This window comes from Sceloporus occidentalis, unplaced genomic scaffold (genome assembly GCF_023333645.1).
Source record: "Sceloporus occidentalis isolate IW3139 unplaced genomic scaffold, rSceOcc1.0.p SCAF_326, whole genome shotgun sequence".
NCBI lineage: Eukaryota > Metazoa > Chordata > Lepidosauria > Squamata > Phrynosomatidae > Sceloporus > Sceloporus occidentalis.
This window is the reverse complement of record NW_028317306.1, coordinates 142,534-164,718: the sequence shown is the minus strand read 5'-3', so window position 1 is coordinate 164,718 and position 22,185 is coordinate 142,534. Positions and strand designations below refer to the sequence as shown.

General features: G+C 41.7%; 1 protein-coding gene across 1 annotated transcript in view; it reads right to left on the bottom strand.

Moving 5' to 3' along the window:
* LOC149274541 (aldehyde oxidase 2-like) overlaps positions 1 to 3,812 on the bottom strand; it is a 157,138-nt gene extending 153,326 nt beyond the window's left edge. The window contains exons 1-2 of the mRNA XM_089505361.1: positions 3,654 to 3,812; positions 2,841 to 3,165 (exon numbers count right to left, since the gene is read on the bottom strand). Of these exons, the coding sequence (XP_089361487.1) occupies positions 2,841 to 3,165; positions 3,654 to 3,812 (484 nt within the window). The remainder of the gene's footprint in view (positions 1 to 2,840; positions 3,166 to 3,653) is intronic.
* Between the last annotated feature and the right edge of the window lie 18,373 nt (positions 3,813 to 22,185).

Sequence of the window (22,185 nt, the reverse complement as noted above, 5' to 3'; positions counted from 1 at the left end):
TGCTGTTGTGTGCAATCTGCCAAAGTGCTCAAGTTATTTAAAAATGTGTTAACTAAAGCCACTAAATGGTATTATTAACTCAAGTTTAACTATAATACACTAACTAGTAAAAATCTCTCTCTGTAATCCTCTGAAGCAGTCACAGCGAAAATGAATGGATCTTCTGCAAGCCCTGCTATTATATATAGGCTGTTTTCTATTACAAGCCCTCAGCATGATATCACAAGAGTGAGCTGATTAGGCAAGCGAAGGTCAGCTCACTCAATCAATGTCCCTCCTCCTCTTTGAAAAATTGGTGGGCGTGACACGAAAAACGAAGTAACGAAGATTCTTCATGTTGTGTGTCTCCGTCTTCGTGTTCGTTTTCATGTTCTCTCGAATATGAATGAACAGGTCAACTCAAAACCATACAAAAGGGATTAGGCACGTACCTTAACATCTGGAAGCATGTTTACTTCAGTTCTCTTGTTTCGACAGCAGTCCTTTGAAAGAGGAAGAGAAAGTGAAACAAAAGAGAAACAAGGAACTAATGTCTATATCTTTTATTTGAAGAAAGGGAAGAAATTACCTACCTTTGAAAATGTTTCATATCCATCCAAAATTGGCCTGTATCCTGTACACCGACAGAGGTTTCCTAATAATAATAATAAAAAAATGTATTTATCTATACTAAATAATGCACTTGGTAAAGTACATTATAATTAGTAACTTTGGCAACCCAGCTGGCATCCCATCCTCTACTTACTTACACTCACATTTTTTGTGTTGTTATACATAAGTGACTTTACCTTAAAATGAGAAAATATCTACAATAATGTGTTACCAAACTGTAATCTCAAATACCAAGGACAGTTCATCAAGTCCTACAAGAACTATGCACCATCAATGGTTCCTGCACTAATCTTACAATCCCATTTCCTTTACAAAATTTAGGACATCTAATATATATAATAGACTTGCCAATATGGGAATTGTCAGTCACATTGGGCAAGGCTTAAAGTAAGGTTCAATCAGAGTTCAAGTGCTGCATTTTGATTGCTCACTGTCCCACTCATTATTTGAATTGCCACAAGGAGTCCTTTGTTGCCCTATTTATTCCTCTGCTGCCTGCTGCTACTTGCTGCCCCTCCTCATAAGTTCAGGATCGTGGCCGTGCTGTTATATAATGTATACTGTGTGTTTGTACTCAGGACGTAGAGTTGTTAAGTACACAACAAATCTAATGTACAGCACGGCAAGTAGCAGAAAACATGACAGTCCTAAAAAAGCCTGTTATAACTACTATGACCCTCTCCACTTGCTGGAAATTGTAACAACTAAAAAGCAGATACAACCATTTTGTAGCTTCCCCCCTTCATGCCTGTTGTCTACAGGAGTAACACATCCTTGTACTCTCCTTTTAGTGGAACATACCAGACAAGGCATCCATAATTTGTCCCATGCTAGGTTCTGGGTGATTCCTGAGTAGGGTATACATGGACATAACCATTCCCGGAGTACAGAACCCACACTGAGAACCATGAGCTTTTGCTATCCTCTCCTGTGATGAGAACAAACAATCAACATATTACTTAAATAAATAACTAGTTGACATCTAGAGAAATTAACCTATTCACAGTATTGTGTATTTAGTCACTAAAGACTTGGAAATTGCTTCCCGGAGGTGGCATGGGAGAAGTTTTTTAATGAGGTACAACTAGGACGATGTGGAATCTACCGATTCCAGTTGTTACCGATACACCCAGATTGCCATAATTTATTAGGGTGTTTTTTTTCAGGGTAGTATTTTGTTGATTTATGCCTTCTGATGGGGTGTTTGATTTTGTGCTCATACTTTGAAGAGTTTAGTTTCTTATTAGAATGGGTTGTTTAGTGGGAGGCGTCCATTATTTGGAAGATTTTTTGTATGTAGAGCTGGCAGGGTCTGATGCCTGTATTTGTTGCAGATGCTGGAGTGGGTAGCACAGTTGATTCTGTGAAGGGGGAGAGTGTAAGTTGGTGTTGTTACAGAAGCAGTGTGGAGGTTAATGAGGCAACAAAGGTTACATAAGAAACCATGTAGGGTAGTGGAGGCAAGGAAGGGGGAACAAAAAGGGGTGGTCCATGTTGACTATTATATAACCATGACACCTCCCCCTTTGTGGTATTCTCTTTACTTGAGGACAGCTGAAGTTTTTAACAGCTCCCCTCCCCATTTTTTCTGTTATTTTGGTGTTGTGTGGTTGGTGGTTGTGTGGAATTTTGGGGGGACAGTTCCTTAATCGTTAGGTGACGGTACACCTCAGTAAGTTGGTGTATTGTTTTTCCCTAGGGCAGGGATCCTTTGGAAATGTAATGTGGTTTACGCCAGTCTGTCTGCCAGTGTTTGATATTTGATAAGTAATAACAATTTAATTGCTGTTTTATCACAGTGTATAATAAGAGATCTAAAAAAGCACTGTAGCCATACACATTCCAACAAATTAACAGCAAGTCATAACGCTTTTTATTTATTTTATAATGTGTCTAAAGTACCCTGTCCAATATGTGGGGCAGACCACTCGTCAATTGAAAGCAAGAATGTCACTCCTACGGCTCCGGATGCTGCCTAGAGGAGGACCGGCCGCGGTTCTCGAACGCCGGCCGTTCGGGACGGCGGGCGGCCTTCCGCCCGCGGCACATGTGTTAGTAGCGGGAGGAGGGTTGGCTGCGGGTCCCGGGAAAACATCTCTCCAGGCAGCGGACAACCCTCCGCCCGAGGTACACGACGATCTGGGGAATCGGTGCATTCCCCGGATCGTCATCCTAGGAAGGGGAGAACCAGCTCTGGGAACAGCAGTTCCCGGAGGTTGAACACTTACCCGTCCTCCGGTCGTCGGTCCGCCTCTCGGGCACGCTGCATGCTGCTGGGTTTTGGTTATTGTCCGGGAGGGGCTTGTGGAGTGGCGCCAGTTTTAAAAAGCCGGCTGTGCCTCTCACAGGCACCCTGTCACTATTACGCTGGACTCTAAGGGAGGTCTTCACCGCAGAAGTTCTTCTGCCCAAACTACTGCTGCTGAGAGGGGAGTTCCCGGCAACAGCAGTCCAGGACTTAGATGATCCCAACAGTAGACAACCTCCCGCCAGCTGGAGATAGGGTCTGAGCAGAAACAGCAAGGCGCAGCACGTAACAGGAACACAATGCTCCTGTTAGAGCGAGACGAGACCTCAAACGAGCCAGGGGTCAGATTCACTAAGCGGGTAGTCAGACGAGCCAGAGGTCAGATACACAGAGCGGGTAGTCAGACGAGCCAGGGGTCAGATTCACTAAGCGGGTAGTCAGACGAGCCGGGTCAATAAACAGAAGTCACAGGCGATGGTACCAAATCGTAGAGCAAAATGAGTGTCAGGCAAGCCAAAGGCAGAATTTCACAAACTGTAAAGACCACAACAGGGTGCCTGTGAGAGGCACAGCCAGCTTTTTAAAACTGGCGCCACTCCACAAGCCCCTCCCGGACAATAACCACGCCCCCCGGCCATCCATCAATTCCCCAGCAGCACGCAGCGTGCCCGAGAGGCGGACCGACGACCGGAGGACGGGTAAGTGTTCAAGCTCCTGCTGTTCCCAGAGCTGGTTCTCCCCTTCCTAGGACGACGATCCGGGGAATGGACTGATTCCCCGGATCGTTGTGTACCTCGGGCGGAGGGTTGTCCGCTGCCCGGGGAGATGCTTTCCCGGGACCCGCGGCCAACCCTCCTCCCGCTACTAACACATGTGCTGTGGGCGGAGGACCGCCCGCCTTCCTGAACGGCCGGCGTTCGAGAACCGCGGCCAGTCCTCCTCCCGGCGGCATCCGGAGCCGGAGGAGTGACAAAGAATTAGGGTACATTTGTTAAGTATTGACAAAAGTTATATCTTATCTCCAATTGGTAGACAGTTTTTGATGTGTAATGATGGAAATACAAAATATTTTTTCATTTATTGGTATAGTTTCTTTTAGAGATGGAAATATACAGGTAAACCTCAATCATAATGATGTATTTTGGATTTTTAGTCTAGCTACACAGACGCTACAGTGATTTTTATTCACAATATGATGTGTTATGTTATATTGGTTAATTATATTTACAAATAATAGTTACAGCATGAGTAATACCAGCCTTAATTATTGTAGGTTTAGAAATGTGTGATCATTTTTTTATTTACGTATTTTGGATAAAATGATTTTGATGGATTATTATGAATTTAAATTCTAAAGTTGAGGTCTAAATTAATTTGTTTGCTGCATGTATTAGTAATTTAATTTAATTTCATATGAATTAAGGACATGTCATAAAAATCTCCTGTAATTATATATTTATTTTGTATATTTGGTGTATTGTTTTGCATATTCCTACAGATTTGTATTGGTATGGTCAATTCCACCGTTAAAATAGGGAGCAGGAGGCAATTGCTAGGTGTAGGGGAAAGGTAAATAAGTTTTTAGCTAGTTCCATGAAGCAGTTATAAGGGGTAGTGGTATGACATTGTGAGCTGGAGAACATGGTGCCAGGGTTATTTCCTTTCGGATAGGGTGTTGCTGACCAATGTTGGTTTGGATATCCTAAACTTTCCAGCCAGCTTGAAAGGTCAAGGGTAGAGTTTGTGGCAGGGCAGGTAAGAATAAGGTGGGGGTGGAAGTTTTGATTGGTTTATGTTTGCTTTTGGTGGTTTTGAGTTGGTCGGTGTTGGATAGGGGAGCATCTCAGTATGCTCCTGTCCTGGTGGTTGTGTTTGGTTGAGTTTGGATTGATATATGTATGGGGAGTAACTTGTGGGTTTATAATATGTTGGGTTGTTATGTGGACAATTACTTTATTGTTGTAGGTAAGTTATTTATTTATCTGTTTCCCATTCATATTAATTTGTGGTGTAAATTGTATCTAGAAGCCTGATGTCGGTGTGTTTATTTTGGTGGGGTGGTTAGCTCACTAATCAGTATTGCGGAGGCTATTTTAATTGTAGCATTCAGTAAGTAAATTGACTGAGGTTAACTCAAAAACATAGGTTGCCTGAAATAATATTAACCTTTAGACGTAAGAGGGTTTTAAGGTAAAATTTAAGTGACAGACAACAAGAAAGATCCTTCAATCAGGATTTGTGTCTTGAGAACATGTGCATCTGGTCAGAGTACATATTTAACCCTAAATACATACTAAGTGTCACGTACAAGTAGTTTGGAGACACCGTGGTCAGGTAGGACTCCTGGACAGAACAGTTCAGACAAGCCGAGGTCAGGATTCCAGAGAACAGGATAGCCGGTATACGTAGCCGAGGTCAGGATTAAGGAGATCAGGATAAATGATAAACAAGCCGAGGTCAGGATACAGGATAACGACGAAGTCAGGCAAGCCGAGGTCAAACACAGGGATCAAGCAGGAAAACGCTATCTGGGTGCTAGCACAAGGCATAGACGACCATCAGAAGGCAAGGTGAAACTGGTCTGAGGGGTTTAAATGGAGAACCGCGGAGGAAGTCAGAATCTCCCATCAGCCCCTCATGACATCACTTCCGGTGTCTGTGACTCGCGGCCATCTTGTGGATGGCGTAATCTCCCTTCATAAATTCCCGCAGTATGCGAGTTCGCCACTAGAGGTCGCGCCCGCGCAGCAGCAGGATGCCGTGTACCAGGAGGTCTGCCTCTCCTGCGCGGTACTTCAGAGGAAGGCAGTGGAAGCGGCCTTGCGGTGGAGGGGGGTCTCCCTCTCCCTCGTGGCGGCTGCTGCGGAGGTGGCTGTGCAGTGGAGGGGGGTCTCCCTCTCCTTCGTGGTGGCTGCTGCGGAGGTGACCGTGCGGTGGAGGGGGGTCTCCCTCTCCCACGTGTCGGCTGCTGTGGAGGTGGCCGTGCGGTGGAGGTAGGCCTCCCTCTCCTTCGTGGTGGCTGCTGCGGAGGTGGCCGTGCGGTGGAGGGGGGTCTCCCTCTCCTGCGTGGCGGCTGCTGCGGCAACATGGGGACCGAGGGCAGGTGAGTAACACTAAGTTGACATTTTCAGGGTCAACTTGTATTCCATCTGGCCCACCTGGAAGATTCTACATACTCACCTGATCTGCTACTTCCCCTGCTGCGCATTCTCATCAGCTGGATATGCCTGACCAACTGTGTGACCATAATACTGTAATGTGCAACCTACTGGTGACTGCTCTAATGTCAACTGCCCTTAATTTGTCTGGCTGTTATAAGATACTTTATTGACTACAAATGTCAAACAGCCATACAAAGTTAGGGACTTTAGGAGGAAATTGCTTAAAATTTCCGGAACCAAAAACAAATTTAGTTTATGTGACAGCCCATCTGTTTATCCCTTATGTTGTTTTGGCCCCATGCCTGTTTTCCTGTGTTACACTCCATGCTGGTGGTTTTCCCAAGGAGTCAAGATTCACGGATCCTGTGTACCCCTAATGTTGGTCGGATTACACCTTTCCCCCTGATTGGCGCCTGACTGGGACCTAGCCACGGATTCATGGAACTGTGCAACGGCCAGGAACCGCGGCGATGCCTGCCGACAATTAGAACAACGTCGCTTTGGACTCCCTTAGCCACACCACGTCACTCTTTTGAGGTTACATTAAGCTTGTAGTGGGCAACACTTGGTGGTGGTTACAGAGAGGGAGCTTGTTCGGGAACCCTGGTTTTATTACCAATCTTTAGGACCGGGGTTTACCCAGAGGCAGCTATTGAACTCTGGCCCGGCTACCACGCAGACTATTCCCAGGGATGTTTCTGACACTGACGCTCAGGGTCCTGACGTTGGATCACGTCGTTTTTTGGATCATAACATCTTCGGACCCTGAGCGCTTTAATGGTACCTCGAGATTGATGCCACTCCCTGTGTTTGGTGGTTGATGGGAGTATACCTTTAATCCTATCATGTTTGCTGTATAAATATATGTGCTGTCCTCAATAAACAGATTTCTGTTTTACCCCTACACTAAGTCTCGGCTTGGGGAAATATGAAGGGTTAATCCTTTGAGCAATTAAGCTTTTAGCGGCATCTCTATGGCGGAGCTACTCAGTCAGAGTACAGGTCTCCGTCACAGTTTACAATCACAGATTATAGCAGGTTCAAGGCACCAGTGCCTGCACCAACAAGGGTGATATCATAGGATCTCCCATCACTGGCATAAGGAAGGCCCCTGTATTGCATTGCCAGCACTCAGACTTCGTGCAAGGACCAGATGGTGAACTGCCTGTTCCTCAGTCATCAAAGGTAAGGGCGTATATCACTGTGTTTGTGGAAGCATGTTAGTGAGTGTGTGGAAGTATGTTACTGAATTTGTGGAAGTATGTTAGTGTGTATGTGTTAGGAAGTATTATAAAGTATGTGTGTGTGTGTAAGTATTGTATGTCAGTGTGTGTGTGTATGTATGTGGAAGAATGTTACTGTGTAAAATAGGAAAACATTTTTTTAAATGTTTGAATCACATATTATATAGATTAAAATGCCCATGTGAACTGGATTATTTGTATGTGTTTGTATACATGTGTATACATGTAAGTATGTATGTATGTAAATGTACATTTGTAAGTGTGAATATTTGAATGAGCATGTATGTATATGTTAGTGTATACAATGAGATATGCAAGTGTAAAATAAAATGGATTGCAATTCAGGGGCTGTGGGGGAAAATACAGGAGCTGAGAGGACATATGAAGGGTAAGGAGTTATGATACAGGTCTGTATGTAAAGAATATGATGTGGCAGGGTATCTGAGAGGGTGGGAATATAACACAAGATAAACTAATAGTGAGGTATAAAACACAGGCAAGATTTAGTGGTAGGGCTTAAATCAAGACAAAAGAGAGAGGTTTAATAAAAAAAATGAGAGGGAAGACATAAATGGGTGTTGAATGGATTAGGAAGTGGCTGAGTGACAGACAGCAGAGGGTGGTAGTCAATATGGTATATTCGGAGCAAGGTTACGAGTGAGGTACCTCAGGGATCTGTATAGTACTTGGACCCATTCTCTTTAATCATTTTATTAGTGATATTGCAAAAAGTCTTGATGGTAAGGTATGTCTTTTTGCTGATGACATAAAGATTTGCAACAGGGTTGATGTTCCTGGCAAATGATTTAAGTAAACTGGCAAAATAATGCACCTAGGGCATTAATAATTAATTTCCATACTGAAGTATGGAAAACCATATTCCCAGAAGGATATAGATATGTTGGAGAAAGTTCAGTGAAGTGCTACTGAAATGGTTCATGGATTACAGGACAAAGAGACCAGGAGATGTTAAAGGATCATATATAGCCTGGAAGAAAGATGTGACAGGGGCATAAGATAGAACCCGTTATATACTTAAAGGGAGTCAACATGATAAAGGAAGAGAGCTTCTTTAAAAGAAGAAATAATACCACAACAAGAGGACACAGTCTAAAATTAGAGGGCCAAAGGATTAAAAGTAACATCAGGAAATTTTACTTTACTTTACTGAAAGGGTAGTGGTAGATGTTAATAAAGTGAAGTTGTTTAAGCAAGAACAGGATAAGCATAAGGCTAAACTAGATATAAGATATGGCCAGGGACTAATAAAAGTGTTTGGAGATTGGGTAGACTAGATGGGCCAAATAGTTATTATCTGCCATCACTTTCTATGTTTCTATAAATTAGGGAAATAATAAAAAAGGTAAAGTGTAGTAGTAAAGAAGGAGATTAATAAGAAAAAAAAGAATTGGGAGGGGTAAACAATTTTGAGGGAAAAGTAAAGGAAAGGGATGATAAAAAAGATATAGGAAGACATCAAGGAGCGGGTAAATTAAAAAAAAGCAGGGAGAGTAATGGAAGGAGAATGAATTTCAAGAGAATTGTAGTAGAATTTCAAACTGAGGTCATAATAAACAAGTTGGGAAAATCTCCAATTCATTTGTTGTTCCAACTCTGATATTTTGCTTTCAGTTTTGCAATTCTCCTGCATGTTCCTGGAAATCCTCATCAATTCTTTGTTTAGTGAATAGACCCTAGAATGTTTTATGTGTTCAGGTTTAGGAGCTTAATATGTTTTAATAAACTACATGTTTATTGTTGTTTAATCTAATTTATTCATAATTGTGTTTATTGTTAGGCCCCTACAAGCTATATTGTACCATAACCCTTTGCTCACTAGTTCCACTGTACAACAGGAACAGTTTACTCAATATTTTTATATTACCTGTACTGGATGCAGCCTGGTGGATGAGTTGCCAATTCCCTCTGTTGTAGTCACAGCAGCTTCATATAGTGAACAAATGGGAAGCAAACAAGCCGTGGCTGGATAATGTCTTCAAATAGTGAAGGGTAATAAAGAAAGGAGATACACGTGGAGCTAACAATAACATTTAAAATAATAATTATAAATAAATAACTAAAATAATACATAAGACCATATCATTGCATGTGGTTTCAAAACTAAAAAATGTGAATTAGAAACCTCTTTAAAAGGGGACAGTTCCTATCTTAGACCCAAATCCCTTTGTCCCTCTTTTTAACCCATATGTCTCTCTTTTCAAGTATATTTGGTGGAGATGAGGGCATTCCAGAGTTTGACACTCCTAAAATTAATATTCTTCATTCCATCTGTATAAGAGACATCTGATCTCCTTACATCTTTTTCTACATCAGTAGGTAGAAAAGCAGAAGGCAAAGTTTCAAATGTTCACAACTGTAAAGGGAACCAGGTAGCCCATACTGTACCTGGGTGTCATTGCCATCTTCCCTGTTGTAAAAGCTGGCTACAAGAAGGGTAGCTACTCGTGTTCTCAGAATAAAGTGTTCTCCTCTAGGGAACATCTCCCAAAGGACCATACCACCAGTCAGGATGTGAAAGAACACACACATTATTGCAACTGAGCATGGTTTATATTGCCACATTACCAGAGGAAGGGGAGTGTGTTATAGGTTCAAAGGCAGGGAGGATAATTTCTCCGCTGCTCTAGCAATATTCTCCCAAAGCTTCCAGATACCAAGCACAAAACAAGCAGCATTCAGCTCTTTAGCTGGTTTTGTCCATTGGAATATTCCAATGGACAAGACCAGTCGCATTAGGTGACAAGCAGACGAACATTTATTAAAGAGAAAACAGAGGCTTTTATACACTGGAACATCAGATACAGTAACTGGCTAACACAATTAACTTAGAACAATGGTAAACGTGCAAGGAGTCAGTTCTCCATATGGTAGTCTTATTACTAGGTTGCAGCATACAATGGGAAAGGGGATGGTATGTGACTCACAGGGGACATAACTTAATTAACTAGGGTTAAGATACCTGTACAGAAGCTACATAATTGCGTTAACAGTACTGAATTTCCCTTGGTTGGTAAAACAGGTGGCCCCCAGCCCACACATGATGTTACCCCCACAACCAGCATATCCCTGGATGCCTCTCAATGTGACCAATCTTCCCACCCATGATCGGATGTTATTTGGAGGATCGTTAGCAAGTTAAAGTATTAGGGGACCGCAGCACATTTGCGATCTGCCCTAGAGTTCCACGGGAATTTCGCGATCTCCCAGTCAAGTGCTAGAAGTGTAGGAAGCTGTAGATAGTGGCACTAGACCGCTCAGAATAGAAAAGTCATAAAATAGTCCAGCAGTCAGGAATTCCAATACAACCACAAAACCCAACCATCACGTGGGGGCATTATAGCCAAAAAAAGTGAAATAGGACCAGTATCCAAGTTTGGCCTGTTACAGAGATTTACAACAGGAACACAATTAACATATGACAGGATAATGGCAGTAGATGTTACACACAACAGCACCAGACAATATTGGTGAATATGCAACCTGGCATTTCAGACTGACACTGGGGATGAGGCTCCCAACATCCGTAATAACTCCATGTGCTACTGGGGATGAGGTTCTGATGCCCCCCATTCTGGCATGTCAGACTGCCTCTGTGGATGAGGTTCTGGCATCCCAAATCCCTGCACTTCTGACTTCTGCCAAGGATGAGGCTTGTGCCTCTCATTACTGCTGGGGATTAAGATATGTGGCCCTGTATCCTGACATATCAGACTGCTGCTGGGGATGGGGTGCCAGTGTTTCACATCCTAGCACTTTCGTTGGTGGTTCTTCTGCCCTACACTTCTATATGCCTAAGTGGATGGGGTTCTGTTGTTTCAGATGCTGACTTGTTAGCATGCAATTAGAGTTCTCTAACTCCTTATCTCAATGCTTCTCCACTACCTGTGTGACTGCATCAATATTTGAATTGGGAATTGTCCTAAGCCAGGTAGACCTCCAGGACGATGAGCACCAGGTGAAGCAGCTTGATCGTGATATGGTATACTGCCATCGGTTTGGGCTCTCAAGAGGTTCCAGCCTTACTGCTATGGTTGGGAATTTACAGTCATTGCAGACCACAATCCTTTGGTCCCACTGATAAGGGTATCCAAAGCTGTTGTACCGGAGCTTGGCATTATATATAATTTTACCATGCAATACCGAACTGGCAAGGACAATAAAAATGCAGGCTGTGCCGGCAAGAGGATCCCTGGCAAGGGAACTCTGCTCCTTATTGACTGGATATCTGAATATTGTAACAGAACCCTGTCCCGTTACTGTGTTACAATATCGTTCTGATATGTTTTGCATGAGCTGTTCATTAGCAGATGTGTTCCTAGCCCAGCCTGTACTCCCTTCAGTTCTCCTAGGTGCCTGTGTGACTACATTCAGATTTCCAAATTCAAATTGTTGTCACTGTTCTGTTTGGTATCTCCTTTAACATCCACCAAATAAGAAGAGCCTATTGGTTCCTGTGTCCTCTCTTCACAGGTTCAAGTATATTGGGCCCTCCAAGTGAAAGTTCCCTCCTCATGTTTAATGCCTTATTGGCAGAAGATAACAACAGGCAGTTCCATTTATGCTTTTGTGTTTTTACCAAGGCTACAGTAGTTCTGTTGCTTTTGTATTGTTGGGATATACTGTGAGCACTGAGTAGTCTTCTGCAGACCAGGTCCAGCAACTAAAGAGGCATAACCTAATTTTGGAACAAAGGTACATAATATGGGAGGCACAGTATTGATTTGCAGGAGTGACATAGCTAGGAATTTTTGTTTGAGAAGCTTTGAATTTAGATTTAGCTTGTGTATTCAAGACTCCAAGGAAGAATTAAGGAGGAAATACGTTATATCCCCTGAAATAGAATCTAAAGAGATGACACTAAACTCTGTAAAGTAATACAATGTGAGCAGGATATTACTTTGCTGCAGAGGGATTTAGATAGACTGGGGGACTGGGCACACAAATGGCAGATTAAATTTAATGTAGATAAATGCAAAGTTATGCATTTTGGGGTAAGGAATGCACAAGCAATTTACACCCTAAAAGGTAGTGAATTAGGGATAACAAAAAAATGAGAAGGATTTGGGAATTGTTATAGACAACAAACTAGGAAACAATGTGCAATGTCAGTTAACAGCTAAAGCTAGTAAGGTATCAATTTGCAGGATACAAATATAATTTTGCCCCTTTATAAATCAATGGTAAGACCACACCTTGAATATGCTGTGTAATTTTGGGCACCTATTCTAAAGAAGTATATTATAGCACTGGAAAAGGTGCAGAGGCGGGCTACAAAATTAATAAAATGAATGGAACACTTTATAGTTATGAAGAAAGGTTAATTATTTAAATCTGTTTAGTTTAGAAAAACGGCACCTCAGAGGGGATATGATCGCATTATATAAATATATTCGGGGCCAATACAAACCATTGTGTGGAAATTTATTCATAAACAGGACTATGCATAGGACATGTGGTCATCCATTTAGACTAAAAGAAAGGAGATTTAGTCTAAGGCAAAGGAAAGGGTTTTTTACAGTTAGGACAATAAGGATGTGGATTTCTCTGCCTGCAGAGATAGTTTTATCAGTCTGTACAGACATTTAAACAACAATTGGATGAATACTTGCAAAAACTTAATATTCACGGATATATATTTTTTTAATTATGGGGAAACAGCTTCCTGATCCAAGGAGAGATCTGACTGCCTTTCTGTGGCCAAGAAGGATTTTTTTTTCCCTAGCACAAAAAGTGTTGTACTGCTTTCAGTTCTAGTTTTTTTTTTTTTATAATTATTCTTTATTAAATCTTTTAAGAAAAATTATAACAAACATCCAACAAACATGTAAGTAGAATTAACTTACATTATACATACATAATAAAAAACTTATAATACATATAACATATATAACATGTATGACAAAGCTCTATGATAGATGGTCCTAGTGAAACCCTATATCTTTAAAGGGGGACTTACGTCTCTTGGCTAAGTAGGAAGAAAAAGGACACATTTCTTAAAAATCCGCTAAAAAACATTGGTTCCAACTAGACCAGATCTTATTATAAGAAACTAGGTTATTTCGAAATAAATATCTCTCTGAAGTGGCCTGAGTTTTAATTTGATTAAAGATTTCATCCCGTGATGGACTATTTTGGGTTTTCCAACATCGCGCAATACAAATTTTACAGGCCAGTAGTATGTTAATTAGTAATATATTATTAAATTTAGATGTTTGTGGTAAGTCTAAATGAAACATAAAGGTCTGAGGTGACAAGCAGATTCTAATACCTGTGCTTATTAGAAATAAAGAACAAACTGTTTCCTTAATAAAGTCAAGATTTTGGCATTCCCACCATATATGAAGATGAGTTCCTATTACTTCATTACACCTCCAACAAAGACCATTATTAATGTTAAACATCTTACTAAGACTATGTGGAACCAGGTACCAACGATGTAATAGTTTGAAATATTGCTTCTGCAAATTTAAGCAATGAACTGCTTTTCTAGTATGATACCATGCTTTGTACCAGTTCTGCAGCTGGAACTCTTTCTTAAGGTCTCTTTCCCATGATAGAATTGTTTTAGATTTCCCATGTGGTAAGAGGTTTACCAATAATTTTGATACCTTCAAAATCATATTTGATTGAGGGGGTTCTAAGAAAAGCTCATCCAGTTTATCACATATCCTTAATGGAGTTATAGATAAAAATTGTTTAATACGTAAATATGAAAAAAGTTCTTTATTTGGTAAATTATATCTAGTTTGGAGATCTACAAATGGAATCACTGTTTGTCCCTACATAATATCTGCGATATCTGATATCCCACTTTGTTTCCATCCCTGGATGTTTAAATCTCTGATGTTCATATTCAAAATTCCTATGGGGGATAATTCAGATATGGCAGTTGATAAACCATAATTTTTTCGAACTTTAAATACTACCTTTAGGATATCTTTCATTAAGAGACTAATTTCGTTATCATTTTCTTATCAAGCCATATTAAGTTGAATGGATCTATATTATTATTCATACTTTTCTCAATGCTGTACCAGCCTAGATTATTTTTATTTGTTTGTCTCCATGCCATTGCATGGGAAATATGCGAATAATACCTATATAGGTCTGGATATCCTATCCCCTCCTGAGAGATGCCCCTCCTCAAGATATTTTTCGAAATCCTATGTTTCTTTGTTGACCATACAAATATTGAAAATAATTTATCAAAATCTTTCATTGTTTTCTTAGGAACAGCATACGGTATCGTTCTAAACAAATATAAAATTTTTGGTAATAAATAAGCTTTAAGTATGTTTATCCGACCTAACCAGGATAGCTCTATTTTTTTCCGTCTAGAAGTTAAGAGTTTCATTTCTTCCAATAGGGCACCAAAGTTTAAAGAAATTGTTTCTAATAACTTTTTACTAATTTTGATGCCCAAAATATTCAATTGTATTCTGAATTTTAATTGCATTAACTCCCTCCGTAAGAGATCTTTGTTGGTTTTCATTCAAATTTAATGTTATTACTTGTGTCTTTGAAAGATTTATTTTATAATTAGAAAAGGATGAGTATTCCCTTATTGCAGGGGTTCTCAAACTGCGGCCCTCCAGCTGCTGCAGGACTACATCTCCCATAATGCTCCTTCAGCTAAGGGGCTGGCTGAGGAGTATGGGAGATGTAGTCCTGCAGCAGCTGGAGGGCCGCAGTTTGAGAACCCCTGCCTTATTGCTTCCAAAGAGGAAAAATATGAGTGTTCTGGGGAGGATAATGTTAGAAGTACATCGTCTGCATATAATGTAATTGTATGTTCCTGAGAACCTATTTTTATCCCGGGGATCTCATTTGAGTTTCTTATAGACATTGCTAAAGGCTCTGCAACCCCAGCAAGACCCGCCTCCCAATGCAGTCCTCTACTTGCCAGTACCACTCCCCAGGCAATAAATATTATGTGGCTTATAGTTCCTACCTGTGGCTTTCTGATGTTGCTAGAGCTCTGCATTGTCCTTTTCACCATACTCTGATCAGTTTTTCTTCCTCCATGTATCTCTCGAGAACAATTGAAGGGTCATACTTTAACTGTGAATGCATTGTTTTAAACAACAAAAATATGCACTGACAAAGTATATTGTGATAGGACAAAATTGTAAGATGCCTTAATAATGTCAACAGCTTGGTCCTCTATGATCATACCTGGGAACTTGTGGGCTCTGGCTACCCAGAGCCTAACCTTGCGGGATGCAGTGGGCGCTCCCGCTGGGAAACAACCTGGGGTGTGCCCCTCTAGAGGGCTTCCTGCCGTGTGCCCCTCCAGAGGGCTTCCTGCCGTGTGTCCCGCCAGTGGGCTTCCTGCCATGTGCAACAATGGAGCTGTACTCAGCCCAAAGGTTATCTGGATTTGGCTCTTAGTCTTTTGTTTTATTTTTAAAGCTTTATTCATCAACTGTAACAAAGTACAGCAGGAATGAATGTACAGAGTAGTCACAAGCAAAAAATTACTTTACAAGGTGATTACAGCATTAAATAAGACCAGGCCTCGCTGAGAAACTAGAAGACAAGTGTTGAATAATTGTGGCAAGATGGTCCAGTTAGACATCAGAGGTACGTATAGACAATGAGTATACTACTCTGGGAACATATAAGCGGGGAATCACTGTACAAGGTGATTACAGTATTAAATAAGACCATTCCACAGTTAGAAACTAGAAGAAAAACGTGGAATAAGCATGACTGGTAGTCCAGTCATTCATCAAAGGCATGTAATGCCAACGAATATACCACTCTGGGAACTTATAAGATGCTGCAAGTAAAAGAACAATGTACCAACATAGCATTATTGTAACATCCGAAGTTGCATAATAAACCCAAAACAAAAAACACAAACCATATGTCCGCTTCCCTATGTCGTGTGTCCATACGTCAGTTATGTAAGCGTTGTGTGACTAGTCCTCTACCAAGTCAGAAACCGTAAGAGTCAGCGTGTGTCGCATCCCAGGTCCTCAGAAACAAAACACCATCCCGTTGCAGAATCCCTCTATGGCAACCCATTTCCTCCCCGTAGTAGCATCAAAAAGCCAAATGTGGGAGACTCTCACGTGTCACAGACCCCAAGCGCCATGTCCCGGTGCCCATATCTTTAGGAACCGCTGAGGGAAAAGGAAGGGATAATTCCCTATCCCCATTATCCCTACCAAAACATGAAGAACCCCCAGTTGTCACTAGTAGGCAGGGTAGTAACAGGAAAACTTCCTGGTCAGTCTTGTATGGGGTCCTGCTGTTCAAGTGTCCTAGCCATGTACCATGGTGTGGGGTGCAAGGGAATTTATGCATTCCTGCCACAGAGTTATAAATCTCAGTCAACCACAACATCCTGAACAGATAAAAATTAGGAGCAGAAGAGGGACATTGGTGGGGAGGTGTGGTCAAGCCAGCGCCCCTTATATTTGCGCTGCATGGTTGCTCGTCTGGTAGTCATTAGAATGCCAAATACAGCATATTCTGGAGTGAGGGTCAGTGCAATATGAAGAGTGGACAGCGCATACCTCTGCACCTGTCTCCAGAAGCCTTGTATATGCGTACACTGCCATATCACATAGGCAGGTGATATGTAGGGTATGTAGGGTAAAAATACAGGGTCTAAGATGTGTACAAATCGCTACAGACACTCTGTGGGAATCCCACTATCCCACACAAAAACAATAATGCAAAAGAGAATAGAGGTGGTGTAACCCACCCCAATGAGTGGAGCGAATAAGCAAATAAGGAGATATAGCTTACCCCTTTGGGGTTAAAAACTATCAGAATCCAGGATACACATAAAAGATAAAAGAAACAAATAATAGTGCAACCTGTGTGCAACACAAATAAATGCAATAAAAGTAATGGGCTAGAACACTCGCATGAGTGGAGCCAATGTGACAGACTCAAATTGAAATCGCTATGTGTGATTTGGGATCACACACCCATCTGTTGGTGAAGATCTGATCCAGGGCCCCCACCCGGGCTCTGGTGTGGACTACGCTGTGCTAACCGAGGACAGCACTTCCCCTTTAACACCAGTGTAAATATAGATAGCAGCAGGAAAAAATAATGGATCCAGTAGAGTCTTTAAATGGTACTGTGCAAAACCGAGCAATATGTGCAGAGGATGCAGTACGTGCAGGGGAGGGCTGGCAGCCGAAGGCCTGGGGGGCAAGTCAAGTGAAGTGGCTCCGCCCCCTCGCACTCACCTTTCACCCCTCACGCTGCTCCCATCACTATGCGGCCATCAGACTGCTGGAAAATTTATCTAAACGGCCGCTGGGTGCTGATGCCACCGGCCGGAGCTACTTTAATCCTTTTTTTTATTTAATATGCCAGATCGGCTTGCGATATTAAAAATAAATAAATAAAGTATTAAAGTAGCGCCGGCCGGCAGCATCAGCACCTAGTGGCCGTTTAGATTCGATTTCCAACAATCTGATGGCCACATAGTGATGGGAGCAGCGTGAGGGGTGAAAGGTGAGTGCGAGGGGGCGGAGCTTTCACCCCTCACGCTTCTCCCATCACTTGGCGGCCATCGCATACGGCCGCTGGGTGCTGATGCCGCAGGCCGGCGCTGCTTTAATACTATTCTTTTTTTTTCATTTAATAGCCGATCCGGCTTGCCATATTAAATTTAAAAAAAAAGTATTAAAGTAGCGCCGGCCGGCGGCATCAGCACCCAGCGGCCATTTAGATTAGATTTCGGGCGGCCTGGGGGGCAATTGCCCCCCTGCCCCCCGGCCCAGCCCGCCCCTGAGTATGTGCCAGTAATGCCAAATATGCAAACTGCAGTATTTATTTTAAACACAATTTAACAAATAAAAACACATAATCCAAATGCAATACTCAAGTGAAAAATAGTCCCCCCCTGTGATCCTCCAATAACGCCTTTCGCCTTGGGGCTTTCTCAAATTAGTCCTGCTGTCTTGCTACTCCAGTCTTTTAAACTGTGCAAACAATTTCCTTCCACTTCCTGGTTCTGTATACGTATGGTAACCTGAGTGGACCAAAAGTCCATTCATCTGAGAGTTTGTGGTTTTCGCGCATACGTGCATACATCCCGCAGTTGAAAAAAACAGTCTGTCTGTGAAAGAAGCAAATTCAAATCCCCACGAGTAATCTGCACTAAAGGCAGTGTGCTGAGCTCGCGGGGAACATGTGTAAAGGGGGGGGGCAACATGTTTAATACCTAGGTAATGAAAAAGGTACAAAATGGGTGGTAAAACTTCCTAGTATAAATGTAGTACTTGGGTCAATACAATGATACTATAAAAAAATACAAATATACATTAAAAATCATAACAACACTTTTAATTTACATACATCAATTATAATAAAACATTATGAAGTGCAATAAATGGGCTCTATATGAAAACAGTTAAATAGTTGAAAACAACCTAGAGTTAGGTTATAAAAAATGGCGTAATTTATAAATCCACCTCATTTCCGTAGCTCCTAGTTCCTTAATCAGATCCTCTCCCCTCCAATCTCTAATAACAGATTCTATACCCCAAAATTGTAAACCCTGTGGGTTACTGGAGTGTATCTTTTTGTAGTGAAGGGAGAGACTATGCTTGTCATACCCATTTCTGATGTTCCTAATGTGTTCCTCTATACGGGTATGCAATGGACGAGTGGTTCTACCTATATAGCACTTATTACATGGACATTTTATAAGGTATATAACATTTCTGGAATAACATGTAATTAAGTTGCGTATTTTAAAAGTGGTATTGGTGTTTTCCGACTTATACGTTAAGATGTGACGTTTCCCACCCGTGGATCTGCAAGCCTACTTAAGAAAGTCATTAAGAAAGTCATTAAGTAAGTGCTTCTTGGGATCCTTTTTAATATAACTGCTAGTAAGGTGATTCTTTAAATTAGGTGCACTTCTATACACAATTTTAGGTTCACTAGACAGGATCCTGTTTAAATCTGGATCCTTCTATAAAATAGACCAGCGTCTATTAAAAATATTTGGCTTATGTGTTTTTATATGTTATATTGTGTTTAAAATAAATACTGCAAGGTTCCTCAAGAAGGGCAAGAACATAGAGTGATCCACAGACGACAGGCGTCGGCGTATTTTACGCCAGGCCCTAACAGTATTGATCAATAAGGGGTTTGCACGGATTCCTTTCATAGTCTGTCCTAGAGGTGTATGTAATAAAGCTATAAGATTTAGCCCTGGGCTCACTGACTGGTCCATAGAGGGTATTGTATATCTAGTGTTATCCAGTATCCAGTCTAGAGCCAATCTGTAGAGGGCTGCCAAATTGTAGTCACTGATATTGGAAATGTTTAACCCACCCTGATTACTGGGCTGTTGTAGCTTAAGAAAGCTGTTTTTTTATTATTCCACAGAAACCCCATAATTGCCTTATTCAACACCACACAATCCCTGCGTTTTAAGAAAAGAGGGAGAACCTGTAGAGGGTAGAGCAATCAGGGAAAACTCACCATTTTGAAAAGGGTGGCCCTGTCCATATAAGAAAGAGTTATGGAGCCCCAAGCTTTTAATTCAGTAATGATAGTATGTACAATGGGTCTGAAATTAATGGTGTAAAGCTTGTGAATGCATTTAGGTATGGTCATACCCAAATACTTAATAGAAGATGCCGCCCAAATCAGCTGCGTTTGTGGCATGGTAGGAGGTGTAGTGCGTTTTATTAAGGTATAGAGCGGTGGATTTGTCATAATTAATTAGGAGGCCGCTAACCAAACACTCAAGGAATGAGTGAATAATGGGCCAGTCTGTGCATGGATTCGCCACAAACAGTAAAATGTCATCTGCGAAAGCAGATTGAGTAACAATGTTAATCCCCCCAAGCGGTAAAGATCGGTCTATGAGACAGAGATCTAGTGCAATGTTAAAAAGCAGGGGGAGACAGAGGGCAGCCCCGATGGACCCCTCGCCCAATCGGGATAGGTGCCGAGCTAATCCCACTCATAGATATCACCATTTTGGCCTAGAATAGAGGTTCCTAAAGAACCCAAGAAAATTCAGGCCAAAATACCTAACTTCCAATATTCTCACTTTGTGTGGCCATGCGATGGAATCAAAGGCCTTATGGGTGTCCAGACTAAATAAAGTGTAGTGGTATGTATAACCGCAGTGAGTGCCTTACGTACGTAGAACTGGGCTGTGGGACCGAGTGAAACCACTTTGTGTGTCAGATAAGATGGATGGCAAAATAGAGTGCAGCCACAAGGCAATAATTTTGGTCAGAATCTTAATGTCAGTGTTGAGCAAAGTAATGGGACATCTGTAAATGTGTCATTCAGTTTAGGATGTAAGATAGTTTTAGCCTCCAGCAAGAGAGTAGTGTCAAGTTGGTCTAGGGTAGATTGCATTATAGAGTGATGACAGGGTGAGCACCAAATCAGCTTTCAGGGATTTCTAATATTCCAATGGGAAAACATCAGGGCCTGGGGATTTGGCATTGGACAGGGACATTATAGTGCGAGTCAATTCTATTTGTGAAATGGGCGCATTAAGCCTGTCTCATTGTTCATTAATGAGTTTCGAGAGCCTTGCCTTCTGTAAGAGTATAACCCCCCTCAAATGATCTTCAGGTAGGGGTGTGTAAAAATTTCTATAGTATGTAGAGAAGGCATCATTCATTTTCTACGGGTCTGTGACCAGGCCCGATGGCATGCGTAATTTAAGAATTTTAGGCGGAGGACTGCTTGTTTTAACGATACGTACCAACAATCTACCAGCTTTGCCTCCCCGTTCGAAGAGGTGTTTTTTAGTGTATTCAATTTGACATGTATCTTTTTCCATTAAGAAAGTATTCAATAAGTGTCTCACTGAATTGTATCTGACTTTGTCGGGTTCTGAGTGTGTGTTAAAAAATTTAGTCATGCAGTTCCCCCAATAAGACCCTATATTTTGCGTTCCACTCTGATTTTTGTTGTGCAATGCAATGGATAATATGACAGCCTTAGATGTATTCCATAGTAGCATGGGGTCATCAACATGCGCTATATTATTGTCTATAAAGTTCGCCCAAGACGTTTTTAGGAATTGTGTAAAGTCAAGGTTGTAATGAAGATAAGTTGGGAACCTCCAGTTAGGAGTGTATTTGGAAGTGTATGGGCTAGATAGGGTAAGAGTAATCAGAGCGTGGTCTGTCAGTAGAATGGGGTATATCTTGACGTCCTTAACCTTGTGTAATAGGGAGTCAGAGGTAAGTATATAGTCAATGCGTGCTTCAGAATTGTGAACATGGGAGTGATGTGTGTATTCCCTCGAGTTGCCATGTAACAATCTCCATGGGTCTAAAAGCTGTAAATTACTTGAAGAAAACCTAACACCTTCCGTCTATGCAGTCTGTAATCGTCTGGAGTTGGCTGAGGAGTCTAGCGAAGCGTCTGCCACAGTGTTGAAGTCACCCCCTACAAGCAAACGTACAGAGCAGTCACCTACTACTTTTTCAAAAAGAGAAACAAAAAATGATTTGTTCGGCACATTCGGGCATAAATGTTCACCAACTTAACCCCTTAACGACAATCCACGTACATGTACGGGGTTGCCATGCAACGAGATAACGACAATGCCCGTACATGTAGGGGCTGCCGTTAAATAGCTGCATCGCCGCATTCGGCGGCTTTGCAGCATCCACTGAAGCCTCACAAGAAAAATGGCCGTCGCCAGCCACTCCGATCATCATAGATCGCGGCGGGCTAAAACAGCTTAGGAAGCGATCGGAATCGCTTCCTAAGCATAAACTGTGTTGCTGACATGCCTCGATATCGAGGCATGTCAGTAACACTATCCCCCTACCCCGATAGCCTTGTGATTGCTCCGAGGAGCAGTAAATTTATTCCTGAAGTACAACGTGTGTAAAAAAAAAAAAAAAAAAATACAAAAAAATTTACTACCATAAGG